Source organism: Pseudopodoces humilis, chromosome 1, assembly GCF_049639895.1.
Source record: "Pseudopodoces humilis isolate 2021_Gansu_Grassland_sample_001 chromosome 1, ASM4963989v1, whole genome shotgun sequence".
Classification (NCBI taxonomy): domain Eukaryota; kingdom Metazoa; phylum Chordata; class Aves; order Passeriformes; family Paridae; genus Pseudopodoces; species Pseudopodoces humilis.
Window position 1 is genome coordinate 71,497,485 of NC_142200.1, and position 27,768 is coordinate 71,525,252.

Here is a 27,768-nt window from a genome sequence, read left to right on the forward strand (position 1 = left end):
GAAGGGAAGGGAAGGGAAGGGAAGGGAAGGGAAGGGAAGGGAAGGGAAGGGAAGGGAAGGGAAGGGAAGGGAAGGGAAGGGAAGGGAAGGGAAGGGAACACCGTGGTAAATAAAGGAGAAATGTCATGTCGAATATTACTGTACAGAAGAAATTGGAACTGACAATAGATAACTCACCTTTCCTCACGATTCTGTCCCACACAGACTCGTCCTCCATGTCGAGGAGTTGGATTGCTGCAGGAACGCTGACGAAATTGAAAACCTATTCCACAAGTGGTGCTACAAGGTGACCAAGAAGTCCACGTTGTCCAGCCTCCATTTCTGTTAGAATAAAAAGCTCAGGCTCTGTCGTGTGTTATACATAGCGAATGGCTGATTAGGTATGACTGACAACAGAATCTGGCCTATTAATATTTCTGTAGAAGTCATTAATACTGCGTCATGTTCTATTTCTTCAGGAATTCTATACCAAAATAAAGGTGCTCTGATATTCCATATTCCATGCTTTGTAATCAGCAACTGCTAAAATTACCTCCTTATACAAGAATTACAAAGATACAAAGATATTTAGTTGCTTTTGGACACTTTGTTCTGGTTAAACTATATATGCAAACTCCTGTATCAATGTTCTGAAATTAAATGACGTATCATTTTTAGGGAGATTAAAATGTCAAATTTTGCTACCTTTTCTGAAAGGAAAGTGATTAAAGCCTGGAGGAAAAGGTGTCTCAGAGGATACCATATTTCTCTCTACACCTACCTGAAAGGAAACTGTAATGGTGTGGGGGTTGGTTTCCTCTCCCAGGCATTGATCTCTTAATTTTATCAAGGGACAGAGTGAGAGAAAATGGCATCATGTTGTGTCAGGAGAGATTTAGATTGGATATTAGGAAAAATACCTTCACTAAAAGGGTTGTCAAGCACTGGAGTAGGTTGTCCATGGAAGTGGTGGAGTCACCATTCCTGGAGGCATTATAATACTGGCAAATGTTGTATTTGGGAACATAGTTTAGTGGACTAGGCAGTGCTTATTAATGGTTGGACTTGATCTTAAGTGTCTTTTCTAGCCTAAATAACTCTATGACACTAAAGTAAGCTGTAAAATGCATTAGTTCTCAATTTTAACAGGTTATTCTGATGTAAATTCCTTGCCTGTAATGTAACAAAAATGCTAAGAGAGTTCACATGCTGTAGCTTGCCTTTATGAAATTCTAGGAAAAAAAATTTATGCACTTCAGCTGTTATCCAGAACTTTAATTGGCTAGCTGGCAATTTTTTGTACTGGTAGAACACAAACAGGAATAAAGAAAAATAAAACTAAACTATATTGAGCTTTTGATGTTTCATCATAAAAGTAAAAGTTAAAACAGTGCTCTACTAATATAGCAGTGTTAACAGAAGATGTTAAAATAGTAGTGTAATAATGCCAAAGGTAGAATGCTAATCCAGTCCCAATTCACATTCCAAATTCCCTTCTAAACCTGACAGTTGTTTGATTGTTCAATATCTCACAGCATGTTTATATTTTCTATCATTCTCCTGACCTGGTGTTATATAATATATTGTTATATGTATTAATATAATATATTATTAATGTATTATTAATAATTTTCCTAAAATAGACAATTTTCATTTAGAGTTTGCAGTTACCTTGTGCAGAAATGTAATCAGTTTTATTTACTATCATGATGTGATCGTGATGTTAAAAAAAAAGACAAAAACCAGAAAGAGTCACTGAAAATAAGCATAATGCATCAGTATATGTTACATCTTGCAATTAAAGTATGTATAATGCATGTGTATAATGTTTTAAACACAAACTTCTGATGCAGTTCCAAATACTTAATGTTCTGAGTCTCTTTGAAATTATCTGCTCTCACTGATTTTCTCTGGGAGTGCTTAAGTTCCTGAAGAAGACAAAAGAGTAGCTAAAGAGTTCTATACAGACTTATAATAGAATTTGCTATCATGATACAACTGAAAGATACAGTGAAAATGTTTCTCCAGGGAAGAAAGGGGGACTACAATGGTAATATGAGATGTCCAAAAAAGTAAGCCATTCTAACTTCCAGAAAATAAAGTTGTATGAATTACCGAACAGAGGAAAAGTATTATACTTTGGATATTATCTAATTCAGAGCTTTTTGTTAAAATTACCTGAGGACGTTATTTGGTACACAGCTACAGCATTTGAAATGACTCTGCTCTCTGACTCATTCTCTCTCCTACAAAGTCTACAAAGAGAGCAAATTTCTAATATCTTATTTGCCCTTTCATGCACAAAATAGGATCTGTAAATTTCAGGGGAGATTTCAAATGGTAGGCTTTATTCTGATTAAGTTAAATTTTTTTAAATGATAGAACCTGAAATTGCCTTGCATACCTGGAACAGTTGGCAATCTCCATGGTTGGTCCTTCACACAGCCATCCTCCACACTGAGGAGCAGGACTGTCACACACACGCGTCCTGCACAAGCAGGAGCCAACACTGGTACCATCAGTGTGGGTGCAAGGTTTCCACTGTGACCATGTTCCAAAATGTCCATCCACTGTCAGATTCCTCATCTGGAAACAAACACAACAGAAAAGCTTACCTGAGGCTTGAGAGTTCCTTCACACAACCTCTTTATTCTGCTGTGCATGGAGGTTTAGCCTTTAGCCACGAACAATAGCAGCTTCCACTGGACAAATATATCTTCCAGGCAGCAATGTCCCTTTATAATCCCTGTAGCTGCATAATTTACAAACCTTCTGACCAATTTGAGACATTGGATGCCATCACCATAGCAATAACAGAAATCACAACTAACTGTTACCTTTCACAACCATGCTTGCCTACCTCTCAATTTTCTTCTGTATTCCCTACTTCTTAAAATATTCCAGTGAAAATGGAAGCCTGAAACTGACAGTAAAACCCATGATCAAAAAGAAGAACCAGCAGAGGATAAGGAAGAAATGAAGAAGGAATTCTTTATGAGGATGACAAGAGTCTGCAATAGGTTTTCCATGAGAAAGTGTGGATGGCCAATCTGTGGAAGCATTCAAGGTCAGGTTCGATGGGGCTTTGAGCAACGTAGTCTAGTGGAAGATGTCCTTGCCCTTGGCAAGGAGGAATTCAAACTGAATGATCTTTCAGTTTCCTTCTAACAAAACAGTTCTCTGATTCTAAACACAAATGCTGAAATAGTCCACGGTAACAAAACTGGATTGATCAAACTCAAATCTTCACGATGAGTGTCTTTTTTTGAAAACAGATTTTGGAGCATGTGTCATACAGTAGCATTTCATAAGGATGAAATGTGGTTTTAAATATGACAGACACTAAATGTTAAATGAAATTATATGTATAAATCCTAGAAACATCTCCAAAAAGCAACATGTAACCCTACATGATGAAGCCGTTTCCTCCCACAGAATTCAATTCTCAACACCTTTGGCTGGAAAGTTCAGATCATTCTCATCTTGACTGGAATGTTTCCATCCAGCAGCTGTAACACATTTAATATGAAATCTTCATTGCCCAGCTGAAACAAAATTAGCTAGAAAATGAGCTTTTCTAAAGAATATGGGGCAGGACATGGGGAATTCATCTCCCAACAAAGACAGATTTTCATAATATACTTTTAGCAAGGTGCTAATCTTGACAAATCTGTGATCCTAAATGGAAACAATGGCCACTTTTTCACTTAAATATTAAGGATTTTGCCTTTTTTTGGCTGCATATAAACTTTCAGTCAAGACAACAGCACCAACAAGTACAGGCTAAGTAGCATTTAAACTCACTCTTAGTAAGAATAAATATGTATCACTTGTAGTCATGGATTTTTCATCTAATGTGTGAGAAGATAACACTTGAATATTTGCATATATATTGAAACAGGAATTAAAGTTGTAGATTGTCATAACTGATCTGAAACGGTCTTCCTTTACTGTTTTTAGTAATTTAGCAGTGGTGAGAGAAGTGTACATTTCACAAATACTTTGAAGATAAAAGAGATTGAATTACAACATAAGGCATGTTTCCACTGACACTCTGGATGTTGGCTGATTCTTTCCACTGTGGAAAAGTGGAAATAATTTCACTACTGATTGCAATTACCACAGTTTATTTTTCAGAAGTATTACTTGTGCAAGAACAGCTATGTGTATATTCCATCAGTTACAACTGACAGAACCATAATTCATCATTTTAAAATCTGTTGGCAGCTATTTATTGAAAATAACTCACCAACCTTTTCTCATGTAGAGTTTATATGTAGGGTTTTGTAAGACAACAAGAAATACTTCCTTTTAAGTGATAAGCAGACTCGTTCTCTCTTACACTGCTGGTTTACCAAATATTTATAGTCCATAAACTAACAATTCTATGTCCCCAATCTAATTATGTCAGAGATATGAAAATGCCTTTACTGCTTTCTGTTTCTGTACTGCCTCAAAACATCTTTATTGTTGTGTCTACAATTACAAACTAAAGCTTGTCTATGGTTAGACAAGCTAACAGTTGTCTATGGTTACCATAATACCTATTAAGTGGCAGAGAAAGCATACATAAAACACAGCTGAAAGCTTGAACTCAGAAAGATAAATGGATAACATATTCTCTTTCTTCATTATTTTTCCTTGCTTCTGCAAAGATTGTCCCACTGTCTCTGCTGTTCCCCATGACTCATCTGCTCTGTCTCTCTTTGAGTATCTACATTTCAGAAGTGATATCAAACAATTTCATCATAGGACTGCAGGGAAGAAAAATGTACCAATGAGAGGCCTTTGCAGCCCTCACCAGAATACATGCCCATTAACCTTTCACAATCTGACACCTCAAGGGTAAAATCACCGTCAATCAGACCATCTTGGCATGGCTACACTCTGCTTTCCCTACCACCCTGGTTTTGTAACCCTTTCCCTTCTGCAGATACCTTTAGACCTTTCTTACTTTTTAATGTCCTTCAAATACCTATCTTTGTCTCAAGTCTCTCTCTGCACCCACCTCATGTTCCTGCTTTGTGCTTCTGCACTCTGAGTAGAGGTCACAGTTTTTAACTCTGTCAAGAGGTCTTTTTGGTTTGAGATTACTTTTTGTAGAATTTAGTGAGTCTGTAGAATTTTCTGCAGTTCCTAATGAATTTAGATCCCATACTACACTTTCTCTGAGAATAACTGTTAAAATAAAGCCATTTCATGTTGCATACTTCTGTTAAACAAGCAACCAAAACCAAAAACACAAACAAAACCAAAATCCTGAAAAACATTTTTTAAAAATTATTTTTACCTTCCTTGTAAAAGCTCCTAGAGAATGTCAGCATATTTTTAAGTGATAGATTGCAAGTTGTCCCACTGGAAAATATTTCAAAAAACAATGAATCTTCATTACCATAAAAATTATTGGATGAATAATAGGGATACATGACCAACTAGAAAAGATCAAAGTGGATACATACGCCATAGCATTAATTAGTGTCCATATTTATGTACAATTGCTGTACTCATGCCAACTGAAACAATAACCTAAAAATCAAGTTGAGAATTAAATCAGGGCAAGATAACCAAAATAACAACATTTTTCAAAAGTAATCTTCAAAGTCCAGAGATGGTAGCACAGATGCTCATCTATCTCTCCTACTCACCTCTCTCCTCTACCATGACATGCCTATAAGTACTCAGCTGCTGGAAATCAAAAAATGGAAAATTCTACATATGCTGAAGGGTTCAATTTGCAGCCTTGGAAAGAGCTTGGATTGATGTAGTGATGAAATTACACAGACATTGGGTACAGAAATTATAAACTTATGTTCCTATAGTTATAAGTAAGAATATGCCTAGAGTAGGTAAGAAATTGTATTAAGTAAAATAGTTTGAGGTTTAAGATGTAATAGTGTGATGTATAGAGTAAGCTAGAGATCTAGAACCAGCAGTAGAAAAGTATGTGAGTACGTGATCTATCAGCTTATTGGTTAAAAGACAGACAGTGTGGCAAAATTAAGTAAAGGTGATAGGTTAATAAGTGCAAAGAAGTTTCATGACAACTGTCTATTGGGCTAAAATGTTGCTAATATATTGCTGTGCGAAGAAGAAACTCATGCCTTCCTCGAGCTATGGCTGATTTGTTGCTTCTCTAAACCTCGTGCCTTGAGACTGATGTCTTATCTGGCTACTTGAGCAATAAATCATTTCAAATCAAGGTGGTCCCATCCCTTGTTCTTCCTCTCAACACTCAGCCATATGAATAATTCTGTAAGAAATAATTTCTCAAAGGAAACTGGTCTCACTTTTTATCCTGGACTAAACTATTGTATAAACAGACCACTCTCTGATCCAATTTTAGAAGAAGCTGGTCATTCATTAATCTAAAAAAAATTCTACAATGTTAAAAAGATCCAAGTAATTTTACTAACAATTAAGATATTGGAAGCAATTGGGAACCAAAAGAGGGAGAGTAGATTTTGAATATTCTCTTATGTTGTGCCTGCAACAGTGCCTTGAATATATCCAGCGCATGTTAAGGATACACATAGCTCAGTTGCCTAAAAAATTAAATTAATTACATCTTGGCTTATATATCCTATGAGCACAGCACAGCATATAAAAATGCTATAAAAACAAATATTTGAAAGCCTCCCTAAGCAAAATTGTAATTGATTGCAGTTTTCCAGAATACTGTGTTACTTTAGAGGAAAGTTTTTATGAAGTTTTCCAATCTGTTCAAAAATGTGTTACTTAGTGAATAATGTTTAAGACCATAAAGATGTAAACCCACACTTATCAATTTAGATAGATAATTCTAAAATCTTCCTTACATTATGCAGGCTTCCTTATATTGATGTCTGCTCAAGGACAAAATTTCTTTGAAGTTTGAAACTCAACTAGGTCTTTGAGTCTTGGATTAGCAGGATAAGTCTCACAACTATGGATAAATTTCTAAGCAAGACTTAGGTGCCCCCCTGCTTTGACTAGACTGCTATATCCTATGCACATGTCATATAACAGATACTAAATAATTGTTTTACCAGCTGAATGGAAGAGAATGGAATTATGCTTTCTAAATTATTCCTCCCTCCACCCCATCTTGGCCTCATGTTCTGTATCTACAAAAGGAAATAAGGCCTAATGCCACAATTCAAAGACTAAGCACAGCAGGCTGAATGCCCATGCAAATATCTACAAAATGAGGCATTTCAGTAATCTTAGTATTTTCCCCAAAGTTGCTCCTGATTTCAGCTCAAATGCTAATGCAGATGAATCCAACACAGGCCTATTTTACTACTCCTCTATGTGAGAAGGTGGATGCAAAAGACAGAACAAGACAAACATTTTTGAAAAGTTTTAAAAATTTGAAAAAATGTTTATAAAATTGCTATTTAATGTCAAACACAGTCAGAACACAGGAGTACATTCTCAAAGCCCTCAGAATCACTGTCGTATTTGTATCTATGAGGCTGCTGCAATACATGTAGAGAGCACAAGTCAAAGCTAGAAGAACTATGCTGATTTTGCACATCTCTAGTTCACTAGGAGAGAAAGTGTCATCAAGATGTTAAAGGGAGCTTGTAAACACATAGAAATTAAAACATGAATGCCTTGTGAGCATAAGTTTATAGATGCATGTGCCCCACTGGTGAGTGGGGACAAAAAATAAAGCTCAATAGCACAAGAAAGATACTTCTAAACCCCCTTTTTTCATGCTTTGGAGTGAGGGAAAAGAAGGAATATTAAAACAACACCAGAATAAAATTAAAAATGAGAGACACAAATCAATTTTGTTGGTGCTTTTTTATATTATGTTGAATTTATTCAAAATATTTTTTTAAAGAGAAGTGTTAAGCCATTATAAATATAGACCCTGCATTTATTGTAATTATCACCTCTGTGATAATGTGGGTGAGACTTAATTAATGGAATTCAGCCTTCCAATTCATGGACTTTAGAAGATGTTATTTGGCTTTTTATATTAGTAATAATAATCCTGAAAGAAAAGATTGTACCACTACTGATTAAACTTTTTCAAAGCACACAATGGAGAAAAATTCTGCAGAGAAAAATATGTAAATATCACTAATCTTAGAAAACAATTGCTTTCAAGGTAGGAAATTAGACATTATCTATAAAAACCCCACCCTTTGAAATTACACTAAATAATTTTATCATATAAGTAGTTTGATAAGAAATAGAAATTAGGTATTCTGCTTAAATCTGATGGGAAAACATAGGAAAGTGGCATTAAATGCAGTCTTCTGAGCTTGAAAAATTTATGCTAGCTCATTCTCATGAAATTCACATGGAATCAAAGGTTTTAAAAGAGAAATTAATGCATTTGGACTTACTGGACACATGGTAATGCTTTGCTCCCATTGACTCATGCTCAGACTTCCTTCCAGTGTTGTGCATTTCTTCATCACCATGTCCCAGCCACAATAAGGGTCTTGGGATCCAATGCATGCACTGTAGATGAAAACCAACCAGACAACCATTTATCTTAATTTGTACTGACCAAAGATTTCTAAATAACTATGTAGCATCTCTTGGTATTTTATAGGCAGATGGTGAAATTGATCTGCTTTGTGGTGTGGCACAGACAAAGTTACCAAAACCAGAGGAAAAATTAATTTGATTGCCTACACAAAGCTAGGATTTCTTTATTTCTTTTAAGTGCACAGCTGAATTTCTGTCTGCAGGCATGGTATATTGTCTAGACTGATTTTTGTACTTACTAGATGTTGAGGGTTAGGTGTCCTTTCTTTTTTTTTTTTTTTTTTTTTTTTTTTGTTGTTGTTGTTGTTGTTCTGGCCTGCCCATGGAATTTTTACCCATTAGCTTCGGAGACAACCTAAATGTGGGTACTTAGTGGGTGCTCGACAAAGGACAGAGTGGCCGGACCCGGAGGGGGGGGAAGGGGGCAGGAAAGGAGGGTGGGGACAGTTTTTGGCTGGCTTTCTTCGGCTTCGGGGAAAAGACATTCGTTCTCTGGGTCGCGGAGCTGCTGCGGGAGAGAGAAGGGAATTTCGTCATCACCCAGACGGAGCTGCTGCTTCTTCTCCTTCTCCCCTCTTTGTTGGTGACCTTGCACCCCCTGTCCTGCCGGGACGTGTGGCAGTGCCAAGCACCGCCGCGGAGCTGCTGATACACCTCATCCACCAGCTCAGGATATCTGCTCATCCCTCCTGTTCCAGCCGATTGTTCCTCGGAGCCCTGCAGGAGCACCGGGACTGCCCGCCCGAGGGGGTTTGTTAAAACAAACCTCTCCTCCATCCCGTCTCAGCCGAGAAAGCTGTTACGGGGTCCCTGGTTCTGTTTTCTTGTTAATGCTGTAGTTATTGTTGTTTGTTTGCCTGGTTATACTAGTAAAGAACTGTTATTCCTATCCCCAGATCTCTGCCTAAAGGCCCCTTGATTTCAAAATTATAATTCGGAGGGAAGGGGTCTACATTCTTTCATCCCAAGGGAGGCTCCTGCCCTCCCTAGCAGACACCTGTCTTCTAGAACCGAGACACTAGAGAATTACAGAAATTCATAAAGAGGGTATATTGTCTGCTCCAAGTAAAAATGTCAGGAGTTACATGTCAGTTTTGGAACTGTAGCTATCATCTTTTTCAGAAATCAGAGGACAATGTCTGGTCTTTGAAAATTAATTAGAAAACTTTCTGATCTATTTTCTGCACTTGCATAAAATCTCTGGAAGTTAGTTCAAAGGGGCACTGGTGGCTGCCATCACACCTCTTTACACATCACATGCTGCCCTCAACACTCATAGTGGCATATGAGGAGGGAAAGTAAAGGATTACTGAGAAGGATGGTAGCCCAGTTTCATACAGACTCTGGAAGACCCACTATACAGAACTAGAAGTTCATTTCTCTGATAAATAGCAGGTTTCTCTTGCTAAGGTCTAACATTAACAGTCCAGGCAATATGTCTGCAGTTTCATAGCTAAAGATCCTTAAGAAAGGAGGTGGAACTCCCATTATAGTGAAGCAAAATATAATTGGTTTAACACTTTTAAGACTATCTATAATTTACATATAAAAATAATGCATTCAAACATTTTGTCTAGGTTGTAAAAAATGTTAGATTGATCATTTCTGTTCTACTCAAATCCACTGGCATGCCTCTCTCTTTAATTATCTATTCCCATCACATCTGTTGACTGAAGAGCCACAGGGATGATTAAGCAACTAGAGCATCCCTCCAGTGAGGAGAGGCTGAGAGAGCTCAGAGAGCTGTTTAGCCTAGAGAAGAGAAGGCTCAGAGAGGATCTCCTCAATATGTACAAAACCCTGAAGGAAGCATGCAAAGAAGAGGATCCAGGGTCTTCAGTGGTACCCAGTGACAGGACCAGAGACAATGGGCACAAACAAACACAGGAGGCTTCAACATCAGGAGACGCTGTTGCAGAAAGGATGACTGAGCACTGGCACAGACAGCCCAGGGAGCTTCTGGAATCTCCTTCCTTGGAGATATTCAAAAGCCACCCAGACATGGCCACATAGCTCTGGACAACTGGAAAGCCCAGCAAGCATTGGACCAGATAACCACTAGAGACCCCTGATGTGATGAGACCTAAACTCAAATGTTCTGTGTTTCTGTCCTAACTGATTTATGTGTTTTATTGGTATTTCTATTTATCTCTGGCATTCCTCATGTACTTCCATATGAATACCTGACCAAATGCAGACTTACTAATTTCCTGGAGTGTTATACCAAAATACTGTAATTATAAATTTCAAAGAATTCACTTCCACATTCCACTTGGCAATGTGGATTGCCAGTACCACGTGGGAGCATAGTTCTCATCTGCAAAAAAGGCACAATTTAAGAGGCAAAACAGTCAAAACTCCCTGTGATAGATTAGCATTTAAGAAAAAGTAGGAAACACCTAAAGAAGTTAAGGCTGCTGGAGGCTGATGGGAGTTTTTCTCCTGGCCAATAACTGGTGATTTCTAAGAATTGACAGTAGTTTTGACCATTGAAAAGTGAGATCAACCTGTGAACACCACCCTTTAAAATCTAAGCCCGGGAATTACTCTCTCTCTGGTTTCTGGCTTTGAAGAGGTAACAGGACTCTGGGCAGACAAGGCCACAGGGGGAGAGGGGCTGACCAGAGTTCTGCGGTTCCTGGCAGGGGATGGAGACTGTGAAGTGACAGAAGACCCTGCCCAGAGGGGCTGAGTCCCTCGGAGGGCTCACTGGGCCTTGTACAGTGGGGCTGCCAGCCCAGGCTGGTCCCTGGCTCGGCTGGAATTCTGCCGCTGCTGGGTTTCACCAGAGACTGCCAAGTAGGGGGACGGAAGCCGGTGGTGTGCTGCCTCTGAGGGCTAGCCTGGCTGCTGAGATGCTGGCCCCCATCCCCCAGCGCAGCCGCTGAAAATCTTCCATCACAGACAGCTCCAGCCGCTGCCCCAACAGAGATCACGGGACCATCCATAAGGCCTGGGCAAGATTTTAACTCTTTCACTACCTATATGAGACCTGCAGACTTATTCCTTTTTCAGAGAGAAGAAAACGAAAGTGATTAACATATAAAGAGACAACATAAATTATCGAAGCCAGTGAGGAAAAGAATTAAGCCTCAGATGGGAAGAGAATAAGGAGATGCCTTAATAAGCTGAAATATTCTTTTGTTAAAGCTATGAAGATGGACAATAATATTCTGGAAAAAACTCCTTTAATTCATGAAAGAGTATTTGAGGGAGGAATGGAGTATTCCAAAGTGTAGATCTAGCAAAGATAATTCATTGATAAAGCTGAGCAAATGGTGAAGTAGTTGTGATCCTAAGAGATGCTGGAACAGAAAAGGAGAAGTGAGAGTTGTTGAAGATTTGTGGCCCTTAAGAGAAAAAGAGAAAACTTCTGTTTCCAGAGATGATAATAGAGACAGATGAAGAGAACTTTTGCCTTTGAATAACTCATCCTTAAAATGACGCCCCTTGAATCATGGCCCACAAACACACCTCAGAGTGGTGTGAAATGCGAGGAAAGGACTGATGGCAGTTTTCCGGGTGGCTGGGATCAGAGAAATAGAAAGCCATGAGAAAATGGTTTTCTTGTGAAAAACTCCATAGATTGACAAAAGAGAACTTCTTTTTCTCTACAAAGACTGATGAAAAGACTATAGCAAAGTTGAGACTATTTTAACCACCAGGTTTTGTCTCTATTGTCTATTAAACAAGGGAATGGTTGGGTGGTGGGAAAAAAGGGTTTTTGGAGGTTTTATTCTGGTTTCTTATTCTTGTAGTTTTGTTAATAAACTTTCTTTATTCCTTTTATGTTTTAAGTCTATTTGGTTCTTCTCCTAATCCATATCTCACAGCAAGAGATGAGTAAGTTTTCTAGTGATTTTTTAGCTAATGCTTTAAAACCACAACAGACCCCTAAACAGGATCAAAGATCAAAGCCAGCTCAAAGATAAAGCTTTTGGTTCAGGAAATTCTCTGTTCAGAAGAGAGTTCCCACTGTTGGTTCCTGCAGCTGTTAGCACTTAGCATTTTTGTAACTCAGGCTACACGTTTCCATTTAACTATCTAGAAAGTGAGAAAGAAGATTCATGCAAATTAAGGCAAATTAAAAAGTTTTAAGTGTCTTGGTTTTTCAGTGTTTCCAAGATGGGATATCCAGTGTTCTCCTTCTGAGTATCTCTGATAAAGCATGTGTTTTATGAGAAAAGAATGCAAGAACAAATTAAAGGCTGACATAATGCATAACTGGCAATGCTAGCAATGATAACATTGAAGTGAAAACTTGTGCCTCAAAGCCAAAGTACTCAATTTTCCAATTTCAAAGCGTTCATATTTATAAATTCAGTAATTATGCTTTAGAAACTTTTTATTAAAAATAAAAATATTTCAAAGTCTTTTGAAATATCCTTTCACTTAGAACCATACTCCTTCTTTAGTGGGAGTAAGCTGATCCTTCTCCCACTCTGGTCTTAGACCCCATTTCCTCTTTTGCTTTTTGCATTCACTTTACCTTCAATACAAGTAAATCAAAACAACTTGCACCTTTAATTACAAGTCACTCAGAAGTTTTAAATAAGATGCTAGAAACATACTTTGACTGTCCTTACAATTTTCTGGTATCAGAACAGATCCTAGTTCCATGAAGAAAAGTTCTTGTACTGCTATGACAAAGAATGTTTGGTCACTCTGTGAACACTGAACAGGTTTTTTTCTCAGTAGCTGACCAGGTTTGGAGTGCTCTGCAGCAAGGTAAAATGAGGTGAATCTTATTACAATTTAGTTAAGAAGATCCACTGAGTATATGAAAATTATCATTTTAAGAAGTTAATAACTCAGCTAACCTCATGCAGATGACAAGAGGATAACTTCCTCCTCAAATTAGAGGCATTACTATTCTTCAGTAACCTTTTTCTTTAAACTACAATACAGAAATTAATCCTCTAAATATATAAACAAAAAACAAAGCAACAAGACTTTTTTTCAGAGAAATATTCGTCATGTGAGAAGCTGTAGTTTTGCTGGGATTTTTTCACTAATGTGCTAATTCACTGTCCCTGTCATTATTATATCAAAGTCTCATATTGTAAAAAGTTTAATTTTTTACATCTTATATCCAGACAGAAAAAAAATGCTACAAAAATGTAGTTCAGTATCATAAACCTCCTTCAGCTCACTGTGTCACACTGTGTGTGTGAAATGTGGCAGGACCTGACAAAAATAGCTGTCCTCTTCTCAGGAATTGCCACAACAATTCTTTTCTGGGATCCACCCTGACTCAAATCCCAGAGAGTTTTCTTATTTATTTTTTTCAGATCACCTATATCTCTGAAAAGCAGACATAGTTTCTTTAAAATTAAAAGAAGGGAGATAATACGAGGATAAGTTTTTATCCTTACTGCCTAATTATGACACCTTTTAAAACCATTTTCTTTCCTTTGAGGGATGAATCTTTTGATTTAATGTGTGCGTAACAGCAGCTAATTATTATTTTTATCTACTATGTCTAGATAAAACAAAGAAACAGATAACAAAAGAAGTTAACAGATAAAAAATCAGACAAGAATAAAGCTTATAAGTATAAAAATATCTGATCTATCTGAAATTGGAAATTTAGAGGGACTAATCTTAACTTGCAATTATATGTCCTTCGGAAAAATTGATACTGTTTTAACTCTTTTTTTAATGAATCTCTCTCCTAAGAGACAGGAGTAAGAGGAACACCTTCAATGTGCACATGAAATAACAAAAGAAACTATACAACATGGCTGTTAAATTTATGTCAATTTTATGTAAGTAAGGAAAGTAAAAAAACAGATACCACATCTTTATCTCCTTTTCCTCCCAAATTTCTGTCTAAATTAAAGCAATTTTAGATGCTAATGTTGAAAAATTAGGTAAATTTTAAAGTAGGTATTAGGTCTTTCATTTGACATGGCCCTTTCAGACTGTCACACTGCAAATAGCAGAGCTGGATAATATATTTTGTCGTCTTGTCTCTAGAAGTATACCTTACACCTCAATTTCAGCAGAAAATGAATGTTTTGTCTGTTAATCTCAGTAGGGACCAGCTCACATCTCTAAGACTTCACATGATTTGTCCCAGCACTGCTAAAACTGGCAATTTTGTGCAGGAAGGAAATTCAGGAATAAAATTAAACTGGTTCATTCAAAGACTCTTGATGCCACTTACCCTATTGAGTCAGCACTCTGTAAAAACATTCAACAGCTTTTGGCTTCTCCTGACTGATTCCAATTTTGCTCTGTGTTGTCACTTCATATTTTTTTACCAAATGTAAATGATAGGTAGCAGAGTTTGTCTCCTGCAAGGCACTAATTTGGCAGTGATGGCTCAGTGTGCCTGCTGACAGTGGTGCTACACTTTAGCAATGGGTTTTGACTGACTGCTAACAGAACTGTAAGCCATCTCATTCATTCTAAAGCAGGTCAGTAGAAGCAGGTTATTTCTTCAGCTATTTTATAATTATCACCAAGTATGCCAGCACAATTTTCCTACTTAGTTATATTTGAGATGATTTATTGAGTCAGAAAATAAGGCAGGATTGAACACAATTAAGAGCAAAATATGTTAAAAATCCCATAGTTTTAGACAAAAAAGAATTTGTGCATTCGAAAGAACAACAACAATAAAAAAAATTAAGCTTAAAAGCTGTATCATAACACCACTAATTTCTAAGAGATTTTAAATTTCCTTTGAGGTGGAGAATATATTCCCATATGAATATGAAAGTTCTAATCAGGTATCCTCTTGAGCTGTAACATTTTATTCATACAATATATATAAAAATGAATCCTCTAAGTCTGTTCAAGAAACATTTTTCTGTCTTTACCTAAACACAGCACTTCAAAGAACTGAGTCTCCTGACCATTTCAACAGTTTCTACTGAAATTTCCATGTCTACATAGTCACAGTTACCATCAAATGTGACCTGACACTGTATACCAGGAACTGCACTAGGGTAATCATCTTATTTTGCAGAAGACAGATTCATCGCTGAAAGTTTGATCAGAAAACTGAAGCTATAAGCCTGCCATGTTCCAGATGCACAGTTCTACCCATTCCTGAATGAACACATGAATGCAATACCAGACAAAGCTACCTATCAGTGTTTTCATTATTACTGGTTTTGCAGATATATAGATGTATATATGTGCAACGAAGAACAGGCATCTAAAAATACAGATGAATGATGCAGAATAACATAAATGGTAGGGACACAACTTCTAAAATCTCTAGCAGCTTGTCCTGGGGTGACTTAATGATGCTTGTATCCCTAGTTGCCTTGTTTATGTTACATATTAAGTTCTGCACCTTTAAGACTGGGTCTGAGAGCAAAGTGGGGGTGAAGAAAAAGCAGGAGTTTGTGTTGCGAAAGAGCCCTCACTCCCCACATCCTGCTCCTGGACTGTATTGTCTACAGCACAGACAAACAGCAGGACAGAGCTCTCCTTTGCTTTTAGCTAGTTTAGCTAGCTGAGGCAGAGAAGTTCCCTGGACTGTTTTTTCCCTTTTTTCTTGGATCTGTTCAAACCTGCTTTGGACTGAAAACCCAGACAAACCCTGGGAGCTCACACCTGTGGCCCACTGGGGCCTGGGCCTTGGCACTTTCCAGCGTGGAGGGGCTGATAAGAACCTGATCAAGCCGAGCTACACCCCATGAAAGGGACTTTTTCTGGATTTGCCATCTCATCAAACAGCAAGAGATTTTATTGTTTGATATTATTCAATTTCTTTTAAATAAACATGTTTTTCCACTTTTCTCCAAGGAAATATTTTTTCCCAAACCAGTTGGGGGAAGGATCCCTTGAATTTGCTTTCTGGGGCACCCCTATTTCGAGATTCTCTCCCAGATTTGCCCTCAACCAGGACACAGCTCAAACGGAGATGCATGTCAAATATTCAGTATACTGCTTAACCCTTACCTGTATGGTAAGAGAAATCAAATCCTTTAATCATCTCAGACACTCTGAGCAGACTACCATTGCTTCCTCTTATTTTAATTTTTGTAGCATGGTCAAAATATATTTGTGTACAATTCAATCACACAACATCATTGAGAATACCAACCCGAAACCCATAAGGTCCTTCCATCAAATCCAGAATCAGAAATTGATGTATAAAAGTTGTTTATAACACACAATTCACTGCATGTTGATGCTTCCAAGTGACTATATATGGATCAAATGTGAAACACATCTTTCAGAACATACATTCCATCCTCTCTACACCCTCCCTTCAGACATTTATATACATCAATAAATCTTTTCTCAGTGTTCTCTCAAGGCTGAACAGGTCCAAATCCCTCCGTTTCACCTGACAGAAGAGATGCGTCAGACCCTACTGATCTTTGTTGCCCTCTGCTGTACCCACTCTAGGAGCTCCATATCTTTCTAGTCCTGAGGAATCCAGAACTTCACACAGCACTCCAGATGTGGCCTCACCAGAATAAAGGGGCAGAATCACCTCCTGACCTGCTGGCAATGTTCTTCCCAATGCACCCTAGGAAACCATTTGCCTTCCTGGCCCCCAGGGCACATAGATGGCTCATAGATAACCTGTCCATCAGGACCCCCAGGTCAATCTCTGCAGAGCTGCTTTCCAGCAGATCAGTCCCCAGTCTGTGCTTGTGCCTGTGGTTATTCTTTCCCAGGTGCAGGACCCTGCACTTACCTTTGCTGAATTTCAGAAAGTTCCTCTTGATCTATCTGCCCCTTCAGCCAAGTCATTGATGAAGAAGTTAAACAATACTAGGCCCACTATTGACTCTTAAATGACACCAGTAGGCCTCCAACTAGACTGTGACACTGATCACAACCCTCTGAGATCTGGGATTCAGCCATTTCCCAATCCACCTCACTGTCCAGTTGTCCAACCTCCATTTCCTTAATTTGCCTGTAAGTATCTATAGTTACTAAAAGTAAACACACAACTTAGAATTCCTGAATCTTTTGATATTTTTTAAAGCAACAAAATTATTTACATCATTATATATGAATATCACATGCCTGCTTTAAATTTTTCTTTTTTTGTTTAAAATAATATCCTACTAATAAAATCTGAATTGTGAATATATAGTTAAGTCTATCTGGTTTACATACATCCTTCCAAACTAAAAGAAAAAGACTCTCATAAGGCTACTTCAAGAAATAAATTTGGAGCAGGTTGTAAAATTTGTTTGACAAAAATATCTGCTTACAACGCAATATATACATACATAGATCACACTTTGAAGAGTTGTCACTAAGCGTCTTGCTTTGAAAAGACAGATGTCTGGTAAGGAAGGCAGGAACCTCTCTTGAAACGGAAAAATATAAACTCCCATTCCCCCCCGAGTTGGTGAATAAGGACTTTATAATTAAAATTGTAAAGCAATATGCTTTTCATGTGTACCTGATCAAAACAGGTTTCATGTTTAAATACACATTGATCCCACAAGTCCACACCTCCCTGACCACCCATTCCTTGCCCGCTCTCTACCTCCTTGCACTTCATATTATAACTAGTTTTCTGTAGCACCACACCTCCTGGTGGTCAGGGGCAGGGATCTTCTGATGAAGTAGACATCTTCCTCAGTGTTAGCTGATTGACCTCTGTCTCTGGGCAGGTGCACTGGAGGTTTGGCTTTCTCCCAGGTCAGCTTGCCCTGGCCAAAACCAGGAGCCTGGTTCTTGCTGGCTTCTTAAACCACAGGCTCTGCTTTACCAGGTTTTCACAACACCTATGTCTTGCTTTACTGGGTTTTCACAATATACATCTTATCTTTATGACCTTTACCTAGCAACTAAATTCCTGTCTGTTCTGTTACAAGTTGTTTCTACCTTACATGTTACATTTCTATGTGTTCGTGTTACAAGTTATTTCTACCTTTAAAGTAAGCTATATTTCTTTTTCCCCTCCACCTGGTTAAGCACTTTATATGCTTCTTAAATTTTGAATTTTCATATACATATATGTTTCTCATATCATCCCTTCAAATTATTATAATCTTGAAATCAAGGGGCTCTCAAGGAAAGATATGGGAATAAGAATAACAGTTCTTTACTAGGAAAATAAAAACAAAAATGCTGTAGTACAACCTGACACCCTGTTGGTCAGGGTGTTGGTAGCAGTACAATTAAATGGTGCCTGCAGTCCTCTTGGAGTGACAGATGTGGTTCTGTTGAAGCAATGAACCTGTAGAAGGGTGTAGTTTTCCTCTGAAGGTCCAGTGGTGGTGTAGAACAGTCTGGTCTTCCTCTGGGAACCCAGTGGAAAAGGTCTGCCTGTGGTGCTCCAAGTCTCTGATTATATCTAGGTAGGAATGCTTGGCCCTTGCCACTGAGTGGAGCATCTCACAATGGGATAATGTAATTTTATCAGTCATGCAATGACTCACTCAATGGCCCATTAACTGAGGATATCCCCCTGGAGGGAGGATGGGTCCTAGAAGAGATAAAGAACACTGCCACATCCGATTTTAACATCTGGCCTATTAACATATCTATTAAAAGAAGATATCCCCTTGGAGTTATGAAGGATGGGTCATGGAAGAGATAAAGAGCACTGCCTCACTTGGTTTTAACAGCTGGTAATAGAATATATACTTTTGGTTACATCTTGCATTGCAGCCCAAGACACTAAGTATTTCAGGGACAGCAAAATGTAAATGAACCGTGTATCTCTGATGCATTTTTCAGAACAGATAGACAGACACTTTCTACAAAACCTTTCCTCTTCACAGAGGCAGAAAGGGTCAAGCTATTTCCCCAGCAGTATGGGACTAATATTCTACTTCTTTTGAGTGCAACAAATTTACAACTGTGTTTATTTCATAGTTCTGCTAACTTGTTAGTGTTCACAAGTTGACGCCAACTAAAGATAATTTTTCAGTGTATCTAATACACAAAAAAAGAATTGCCATTTTAAATATATGCTTATAACCTAGACTTGCGGACAGGAGTATGGTTTATCCAGACTGGGAAATTTATGAGGACTCTGATTCTGGAATCATTAATTCAGATCAGTCCTCACATGGTTCTGACATTACAATGCAGCAGCAGATTTCTCATATTTAAACTGGAATAAGGCTGCATATTTTGAAATCAGGAAATCTACCTGAATATCCAAAAATAAACACAGTGGAATGATTATTTCCAAACAGCCATTTCAATCATTTGTTAGCAAGCTCTTCTGGACACATTAGCACCTACCATACTTATTATTAACTTATATAGTATCAGTATACAGGAATAATTATTTTACTACTGTTATAGAGTGTCCATTACCAGGAAAACAGATTCTTACTGAGTGTGAGAGAAAAAAAAAATCTGCAGCTAGGGCAAAATAAAGAAATGCAAAAGTGGTTGAAATACTTAATCCAATAATCTTGCTGGAGTTCTAGGAAAGAAATAAAGTATATTGTTTTCTTCAGTTAGTTAATTCAGTACCCTTTTTAGTACTGTGCTGATAGAGTTTTCTTGCATATGTACAGATTGCTTAACTGATGGCTCACAAAGACACCAAAATAAGAATAAAGACGTTCAAAGAACAAAAGGTTAGCTACAGTAGAATAGCTATGATGACATTACTTAGCAAGACAACCTTGTGACCCAGTAGCATCTTAGGCATATATTGTAAAAAAAAAAATACTCAAACATTTCCAGAAGTTGGTGGGGTTTTTTTTATGTCAGAGAAGTCACTATTCGTACAGATTTTAGCAGATGGCACTATTTATTTATTTAGGCATAACATCATAGTGAGATTAGTTTTCAAGCCTTTTGAATGTGTGAAACCTATCTTCCATCAAATATACCAATCCTTGACACTTGCTTGGAAAGATTTTAAAGAATGTTGGGCTTATACAGCCTTTCATTGTCCTTTCAGAACTAATGCACTGAATATGCCAGTACAAAGTATAACTGACAAATTTGTCTCAGAAAAATCACTGCCATCTGGGGTTGCTTTTGAAGGTTACAATTGCCAACAAAAGACAGCCGCCTGTTTCAGGGGACAGTCTCTACCCCCATACTACAGATTTTATTCCTTATTACAGATGCATAAAACCTTCAAAGTAAAACACAGAAAGTCAAATTTTAGAAAGTTTAATAGCTATCTTCTCATTACAATTATTCTATTTATCTCACATTATAGTTAATTAGCAGATATATAAAAGTCAGTTTTGCTTCATGCTTGGGCTACCAACTCTGAAGAAGTACAGAGAAATGGTAAATTCATCTGTGAAAATAGCTCCAATGAATATAATTGATGGACTTCTGTAAAAGTTTGATAAATATGTGAATTGCAGTACCCAGGTGATAATAACTGGGTGAAACATTAAGGATTTTCCCCAAGGAGAACTGAATTTAGGTAACTGCTCTGCTGCTTTCTGCGCCTTGAAGATGGCAGGGGTTTTTGGAGAACTGGTTCTCCAAAGTACTGACACATCCCAAGGTACTTTTCTCTAGCTGACTCTCCAAAACAGCACTATTATGACAGGATGCTCAAAACTATTCAGGCATTGGCAGAAGTCTGTGTGAGACACCCTCCACCAGGCCCCCATGGGAGCTGGCAATCCAAATAACTGGCATGGGCAACTCATGAATGATGGAAACATCAGGGCATAATGGAAAGTGCTGAGTAACCCAAACTATGGGTGTGACAAGTTTTGCCCATTGTAAGGTCTGCTGTCACAGTAATAAAGTGGAGTAAACTGCACTTAAAAAACAAAACAAAAAAACCCCCAAAACTCCCAACCAACCAAACAAAAAAATATTAGCCTCCAAATGTATTTTCAAGAGCTTTTGTTAACAGTGTTTATGGGACTAGAGTCATGACTGGAGTGTGCTGAAGCAGATGAAATTATCTGTCAGAGCAGCAGCAGGTCACAGGGCTCCACCACTGAAAAGTGCTGGAGGAAGAGATATATGATATGCAGGGCATATTAGAGTGATTATTAAGGAAGCATAATAAACTACAAATAAAAGCAACAACCACATGCTTTAGAAGCTACTGTGCGAAGATGAAACAAGGAAAAATGAAAATCAATTAAAATGGACAATCTCAAGAAAATTATCTTGACATTGATACATTAACTCATGAAAGAGTCTGCTCAGCAGAGGGACTGAAGTTGTATTGTCTGAAAGCTCAGCAAGAAACCTAAACAAATAGATTAGAAAAGATTTGCCACTGAGCACTCTGCCATTTACACAAAAAGAGCAGGTGAGGTAACAGGTCTTCAACCTTTTGACATTTTAAGGCTGTTATTCATATACAAGTATGCCTTATTCCTCAATAATTATGTGGATACTGAAGAGAACATGTCCTTGATCTGGGGAGGAGCCTGTAGTTATCACTGATGGAATTTCAGAATGTAGCTTTGGCACAGTTACACAGCCCTAAGTATGATAAATGTGAATAATTAAATAAAATAATGAAAAAACCCAAAACCAAAATACAACAAAAAACCATGAAAAAACAAACAAAAAACCAAAACACCACCACCCCCACCCCCATCCATTATGCTTGAAGACATTACCTTAGGTAAGGTTTACCTATGGATGCTAACTATGAAGCAGGGAGCACAGTGCCTGTGGAATACCTTTCTCAGCCTCACCTGAGAAAGTGGCCTGGGAAATCATAAGGAGGAATTAAAGCAATCCTCAGAGACAGAAAATAGCCTTGCAGGTGCTGTTTGTCAGTTTCTTGTTTTCTTGCAAGAGAAGGTCGAGGGGTGGTGTACCCCACTGACCTATGATGGTTATGTGTTAGTTTACTAACCAATAAGAGTTTTACTTTTCTGTACTTTCGTGTATCGGTCTATAAGAGAAGATCTGAGGTAATGCACCTTAAGGTTAAGGGAGAAATTCTCTGACTCCCAAAAGAGTCTGTGTCATTCTTCTCACCGTTCCCAATAGAGTGACATTTACCTATCACTCTGTTTACCCATTGTAACAGTATAGAGGTAATAGTTAGCAACATAATAAAAGAATGTGAGTATTAAAGCACACAGAAAAGCAGTGAGGAAGTTTAAGATGTTTCAATGCCTGGAGAAATGTGTATCTCCAAGTAATGTACTCTCTGCACATTAAAAAAATAAATAAAAAATTCCTCATAAGCCAGAAAAAAACTAGTCAAACCAAAAGGAAATTATAGGTGAAAGATTACATCTGCATTCTCCAAATAACTGAGTCCCTAATGATAAATGACAAGGAAATTCCTTTTTTTGTCTGGATCACATCTGTAAATCTTCTCCTTTTTCACAAAACAGAGTTAGAATTGGTAGTGAAGTCTTTAACCAAGAAGAAAGCAAGGATGGCAAGCCTTCTGGTGCTATGAGTATTTAATTACTACTACAAGAGAAGTCATACAACTATGAAAGTCATGCTTGATAAACCCCACAAGGAATCATTTTATCTCCTTTCAGATAAGTCATTCCACTGGAAGACAAGACTTCATATACCTCTGGGCAGAGGAATAAATTATCATTTGAGCAGTATTTGAGGTATTTAACTACTGTTCTCAGTAAAATGGGAAAGGCACCACTTTTTTTTTGTTTCCTTTCATTCTAAAAGAAATTTTAAAAATTAAATAATCAGAGCCTACTGCTCAAACGGAGGGAAATGAATAGCCTGCAGCCATGCATGGGGTCTGTGATTTGAAACAGCAATCCTAGCCTGAAAAGGTGAAGCACGTTTGGACCCTGCAGCTGGAATATCATTGCCACACCTTGGGAATTGTCCTGAGAGAAGCAGAGGTACCAGGGTCTTTGTGCATTCACACCTCACTAAAAATAAAGTGAGGCACCAGCCTTGAAATGTCTGAAGTGGACTACAGGCTTGGTGTAAATACTCACCACCACACATCCTTTTTCAACTGTCTGAACCAAGGAAAGATGAAATGTCCAAGGAAACTGAAACTTGGTTTTATGTAGGCCACTAAACTAACAAAACACTTGAAGCAGAGACATGCCCATATAAAACATTTCCTTAAAGTAAGCTTTCCAGGACTTCTAATGGGACTTCAAGTGTTCTTCTATTTCAATAAAAAAATTCCAAAAACATGTTACATAAGACAGCTTAAACAAAAAATGGGCTGGTAAAAAACAGTAGAAGGAAGAATTCTTCCCTTCCCTGGTCTACTTGTTTTCTAAGGCACACCTTTTCCCTCAGTCTTGTTTTCAACCCAGTAGTTTTTCAATGGCTTCCTGCATCGTACCAATCCCGATGGTGAGCCAGGTCCCTTGGAAATGTCCTTCCACTGTCAGCAAGCCACAGCCTTTACTACACCTGTGTCCCTTGTACTTCCCTGCTGTTACCAACAGTGTGGTCCCTGTGACAGCCAGAAATGTCTCTATCTACAAATGGTCATGCTGCCTTTTATGGGAGGTATAATATCTCTGCTGCACAAATAATGTCTCTGTGAGCCTGAGTGTGGCAGGCAAGAGACACAACTGGCACCCTTTCTTCCTCCTTTACAGCCCAACTTTTCAGAGGAATATATGTTAATCAAGGTGAAGCTAAAACAAACTAAAAAACCAATCACATGCCTCTGTCACAGTTCTCAAAACCTCATGACTGGTTCAGTGTCTATCTGATTTAACATAAAACAATGGTACTGAATTACCAGGACCATACATATCAAAGGGAAGATACAACTAATTAGATGACATTAACAATCTCTTATAGCACATTTAGCAACCCAGATGTATTTTCAGATAGCCTACTGAAAAATTCGTGTGCTGAACTTTAAATTCCTTAACTATCATAAAATAGTCTAATATAATAATATAGTCTAATATAATAATATAGTCTAATATATCATAATATATCATAATATAATCAAGTGATTTCTTTGATTGAACAACTGTTGGCTGCATAGGCCTTTTACCTAGTAGTATTTTTAAATTTATTACAGTTTGCTGATCCAACACTACTTTTAAATAGCCACTTTTCTACGTACTCTTAATTCTCAATTCATCCAACCCAATTTTCTTTCTGAATCTACAGAGATACTTTTTACTCAATTATAATACAGCTTTAAAAAACCAAACTGAAAAAACACCTTAAATTTGTCCAAGTCGCAGGCTTCAATACATTAAACCAGCAGCTATATTGCACTTTATCAGATAACTGTTTTCTATATAAAACATTTCTTACTGTTTCACTTCACAATTCAGAATCTGCATAATGACACTTCAATACCAATATAATTCACTGAGAGTCTCATCTAGTCCTAACAAATTAGTACAGGTAGTCAGAGATACTTCTGATAAATAGTACACACAGAAAATTATTGTTATGAGAGACAATTAATTTGGATTCCTACTTGCAGCCATTTATCCTTCCTATGTTTCTGCAACCCCATGCATGCATTTTTCTCTAGTCAATTAAAGCTAGCTAATTCTTCATACCTGTATGTTTTGTAGAAGAGACATCTCTTCAGTGGGACCTTAATCACATGTTCCTGAAGGCCTACAAAAAGGACACTCTGGCTGTGCAGGATCTGAAGGCTCCTGATGGGCTCTCGCTGACTTTTCGGCAGGAGTTCAATTTCCTCAAGCAGGCAGCTGCTTGAATTCTGGTTCACTGGGGCAAGTACTTTCTTAATAGTGCCATAGTCTGAAAAGGCAAGAGGAAAATGAGTTACTAAAAATCGCAGTAGCAGTTCTACTTGCTTGGTGTCATTCAGTGAAAAAAATCTTTGTGCTGGATGTTTTCAATGAAGCCTTGGAATGCAGAATTATTTTGACTGAAGTTTCCTAAATTGATTATAGTGCAGTGAAAAGAACTTTGAAACCTTGTTTTCTTGTGACTACTGTTGTGAAGGCCATTCTGCACTAATAACTTTTTTCCTTTTTTTTTTTTTTTAAATGTACATTCATGCCAAGGGTTACTGATTTCAGTCTACCAGATTGCCCTATACTTTATTCTATTTAAAGCAATTTTAAAAAGCATTAAATTCCATAATTTCCCCAAGTTTTTTTAATACTCTGCGTTAAAAATTATGGGGTTTAGATATGTATCAAATTCATTTAATAAAGCATATGTATATGAGTATATCCAGGTCTTGAGTCTAGGTGAATATTAATGAATGAGGCTGATCCCCTTCTTACGTACCTTGACTTTGACCTCTGAGAAATCATAGCTTTTAGCATTCACTCTTCCCTTCTATTCTTAATGTGAATTCTCAGGAAAGACAGTTACGCATTGAAAACAAGTATCAGAATATATGATAAGATTTATCATTCACTCCTGCAAAGTTTTTAAATAATTTAAAAATATCAAAGTGCATTTGTTCTGAACACAAAGGATCACATTCTCACACTGATAAATATTTTAGGTAGCCACAGAATTATGCAATCTTTTATGTGTCAGCAATAGTAAGTATTAAGGATCCAACACTGCAAACACACACAGAGATAAGCCTTGAAGTCTTGAAAGACTTTAGTTTTGAATTGGTAATAACGGCATGCATGAGGAATGTTTGGGAAGGCCTGTTCTGCAGTCTAGAAAACAGTTCGTTTACCATTATTAGCACAAGGCTAGAGGTTTGGCTTAGAGTTGGCAGTGCAGGTTCTACCGGACATATCTATCCTGGATTGGTGAGTACTGGTTTTATCCATGGCAGGAAACACCTGGTAGCCACACGTCTGTGTCCTCCTACACCAGCTTCACCATGGGAGCACCCGAGGCCAGGGGCTGGCGCGCCTGGTCACTGTACTCCCCAGGGTAACTGGGCTGAGGGAGGGCAACTTGACGTCCCCAAACTTTGCTTGGGAGGTGGTGAGGAACAGCAAGTAAGCAACTTTAAGAAAATACAAAAAAGCAACCTCAGATGGACTCCAAAACTAAAGAGAAGAGGGAGAACCAAGATGACAGTTACTGTTCAAATCTCCTCATTTTCCTGAGAAAGACTGAGTATTCAATCCTAAAATCTAGAGTAGTACTGGAAGGGAGAGCATACACCAAATAGCAGGGGAAGTAAATAGAAAGTTTATGTGTAAGATATAACATTACATAATATTATGTAATTCTATTAAACAGTCAAAACTTATTAGATAAACCACAAATGATTAGTTCAGTGTATAAAATTGATTCCTCTTAGTCCACGAAAAATTTGATCATATCACATCATTTATGCATGTTAAAATTGTCTGCCTAGCCTCTCAAGTTTTTATATAATCACTTCATGTACGTACCTGTTTGTGTTTTTCTTTCTTGTTACAAACATGCTTGACCATTTTTTAGGAAAAAAGCTTCCAGTAAATTGCAATTTTAATTTTCATTAACATTTTTGATATTAAAAATCTAATTTGATGATCACTTTTTCTCCCAAACAACCTAAACCAGACTTATATTCAAAACCTAATTAAATTGTTGCTCCACAGTTAAGCAATAACCAGCTCAGCTGAACAATGTAACAAGCATTGTTTCCACTGATGATGATGGATGACTGGATGCAAAATCTTGATTATAATTACAGCAAGTTTTATGGTCAAAATATAGTCTGAGATATGTCCCAAAATTTCAGTGCTTGTATGTGATCTTGTTTTGGCTGAGGGAGAATTAATTGTCTTCACATTGGCTGGTATGAGGCTGTGTTTTTGTTTTGTGCTGAGCACAGGGCTGATGATATGGAGATGTTTTTGTTATTGCTGAGCAGGGCTTGCTCAGAGCCAAGGACTTTTCTGCTTCTCACACTGCTATGCTGGAGAGGAAGTTGGGAGTGCTTGGGAGCTTGGGAAGACACACAGCCAGTACAGGTGACCCAAACTGACCAAAGAGAAATACATGTTGACATTACATTCAGATACAAAGTAGGAGAAGAGGGAAGAATGGGAGTTCATTTGAAGTTATGGCATTTGTCTTCAGAAGTCACTGTTACACCTGATGGAGCCCTGCTCTCCTGCTGATGGCTGAACACCTTCCTGCCCATGGGAAGGAGTAAATTAATGCCTTGTTTTGCTTTGCTTGTGTGTGTGGCTTTTGCTTTTGCTGTCTTTGTCTCAATCCACATGTTTTCTTCTGATTATCTCCCTGATGACACTGGTGGCAGGGGGTGAGCAAGGTGCTGTGTGGTACTTATAGGCTGGCTGGGGTTAAACCACAACACCACTAATTACTGAGTGGAAGATGAATGATTTTCTTTTAAGCATAGAAGTTGGAAAAATCTACTAAGAAGAAGGAGCAGTGAGAGCATTTTACAGATGTAAATTAATTGGTATTGCTTTGTAGATCAGTCAGTGCAACTTGCTTAACTGGCAGGCAACAGATTCAGTATGATTCATGGTGCATTGTATTTGGCTTGTCACAATTTTCTTGCATGAG

At 37.8% G+C, this 27,768-nt stretch overlaps 1 protein-coding gene across 3 annotated transcripts in view; it reads right to left on the reverse strand.

Moving 5' to 3' along the window:
• The window catches only part of SEMA5A (semaphorin 5A), a 419,645-nt gene that overhangs the window by 91,458 nt on the left and 300,419 nt on the right, over positions 1–27,768 (reverse strand). For all 3 annotated transcript variants that reach the window (XM_088054549.1, XM_088054546.1, XM_088054542.1), the window contains 4 exons: positions 24,852–25,059; positions 8,319–8,436; positions 2,384–2,565; positions 178–321 (listed from right to left, as the gene is read on the reverse strand). In XM_088054549.1, the coding sequence (XP_087910675.1) occupies positions 178–321; positions 2,384–2,565; positions 8,319–8,436; positions 24,852–25,059 (652 nt within the window). The remainder of the gene's footprint in view (positions 1–177; positions 322–2,383; positions 2,566–8,318; positions 8,437–24,851; positions 25,060–27,768) is intronic.